Raw genomic sequence first — 1,738 nt, forward strand, 5'->3', positions numbered from 1 at the left:
TGAACCACTGATTTTCCTCCAGATAGGAAATTATTTAACACTTTTATTGAACGTTTCAGACAGAGTATGAAACAAGGAAGCCGCATAATGAGCAACTAGGAGGGATTAATCTTGGCACTTTAACTGTACGGAAATCCTAGTGACGCATCTGTTGCGGGTAACAGAAAGGGGCTGCCATTTCATTCCATCTGCAGTCTCAAGCCTTACAGCACATAACTATGAAAGGAAAAGATACATGCCTGAGCACGTCCCTTGTCCCAACACGAGAAGGGGGAGGGTTAATCACGTCCATCCGCCATTTTCTGAGCGGAGGAGGAAGACATGTTGGAACAAAAAAAAAAGGCAACAAAAGAAAGCAGCCATTTCCAGTACCGACTCCGAACTCTCAACCTTATCAAGAACATTGGCTCTCATGGAAACAGTCTCACACTTTGTTGTAATCACAAGAATTTCTCACAACTCGAACTGCTTAAGATCTCACTTTCAAACCACAGTAGTACGGTTAAGACAAGACAGCAAGCCGGTGGGGAGGATACCCAACTAGTTGTAGAGCTTGGAATGGAGCATTTTTCCCCAAACAGCCCATTCCCTTCCAGATAGGTATCTTTTTAAAGGTGGTGTCCTGCCTCACACTAACATTAAAGTCACTGTACTGGTATACATGAAAGATTCCTACCGTATATGTGGGATGCCAACTCCTCCCTGCAGAATCTTGTATAGTTTGCTTTCATACAGCAGCTGGGGATGTCTAGCCTTCTGAGACTCCAACTTTACAGCAACTTCCTACATTGAGAGGGAACAAGAATCAGAGCAGAGCGTCCACCAAGCACAGCCTTGCCACCGAGGTTTAAGGGGCACAGCACTTCAACATCCCCCACACACCCCTGCTGTAAATGCTTTGAAGTATAATTTTTTTTTAAGCTCTCGGTGCTCAACATCCTGCACTTTGTTGCATCTTCAAATAAAATCCATATCGTGACGATTTGTACATAAATATCCTTCTCAGGTCATGAAATTGAGCTGCAGATGCAAAGTCTTCAGATCCATGTAAGTGAGGAAGAACATACGTGGGTGTTCCTTCTTTACAGCTCAGAGCCATGAGGGGGAGGAAGAAAAAAACACAAGAAAAAAAAAAGAGCTGAAGAAACAGGGGATCTTCTTTGTTTCTATCACTGCTGATGAAAATGAGATAAAGTGTTCCCCAGATCGGGACACACACACACACACGATTCTTGGGAGAGGGCCGACTTTGGCCGCTCATAAAAGACAAAGTACGTTTTCCTACAATGGTGGTCTTCTCTCCCTACCCAAGCAAGCTATGCAACTGCTGGGTGGGGGAGACCACGACCGCACGGCTCCGCGGTCGGGAGGGGTCGTGCCACCCCCCGGCCATGAAGACCCTCAGGCGGAAGAAACCTCGCAACCCCGGGGTACGCAACTTCACCCTCCCACCCTGCGGAGGGCGGCTTAGCCCGCCTGGCGAGATGGGGCCGCCCGGGACAAGGCGGGAGGCAAAACCAGGCTCCAAGTCAGCCTCGGGAGGGTTATCGCTGGTCTCCGGTTCCCCGTGAGGTGCAGAAGGGACCGTGTCGACGGGCCAAAGGAGGCGAGGGAGTACGAGCCACCCTTACCTCCCCGTTGGTGATGTTGATCGCCAAATAGATGTCCCCGAAGGAGCCTGACCCGATCTTCCGCACCAGCTTGTATTTGCCTCCGACAATGAACTCGGCCTTGGAGC

The 1,738-nt window shown here is 49.2% G+C and overlaps 1 protein-coding gene across 1 annotated transcript in view; it reads right to left on the reverse strand.

The window, feature by feature from the left end:
- Positions 1–1,733, reverse strand: part of LOC104620660 (casein kinase I isoform alpha) — a gene marked incomplete at its 5' end in the record, with an annotated part of 34,891 nt that extends 33,158 nt beyond the window's left edge. The window contains 2 exons of the mRNA XM_010286950.1: positions 677–783; positions 1,632–1,733. Of these exons, the coding sequence (XP_010285252.1) occupies positions 677–783; positions 1,632–1,733 (209 nt within the window). The remainder of the gene's footprint in view (positions 1–676; positions 784–1,631) is intronic.
- Between the last annotated feature and the right edge of the window lie 5 nt (positions 1,734–1,738).

The sequence above is a fragment of the Phaethon lepturus genome, unplaced genomic scaffold (genome assembly GCF_000687285.1).
Source record: "Phaethon lepturus isolate BGI_N335 unplaced genomic scaffold, ASM68728v1 scaffold27445, whole genome shotgun sequence".
Classification (NCBI taxonomy): Eukaryota; Metazoa; Chordata; class Aves; order Phaethontiformes; family Phaethontidae; genus Phaethon; species Phaethon lepturus.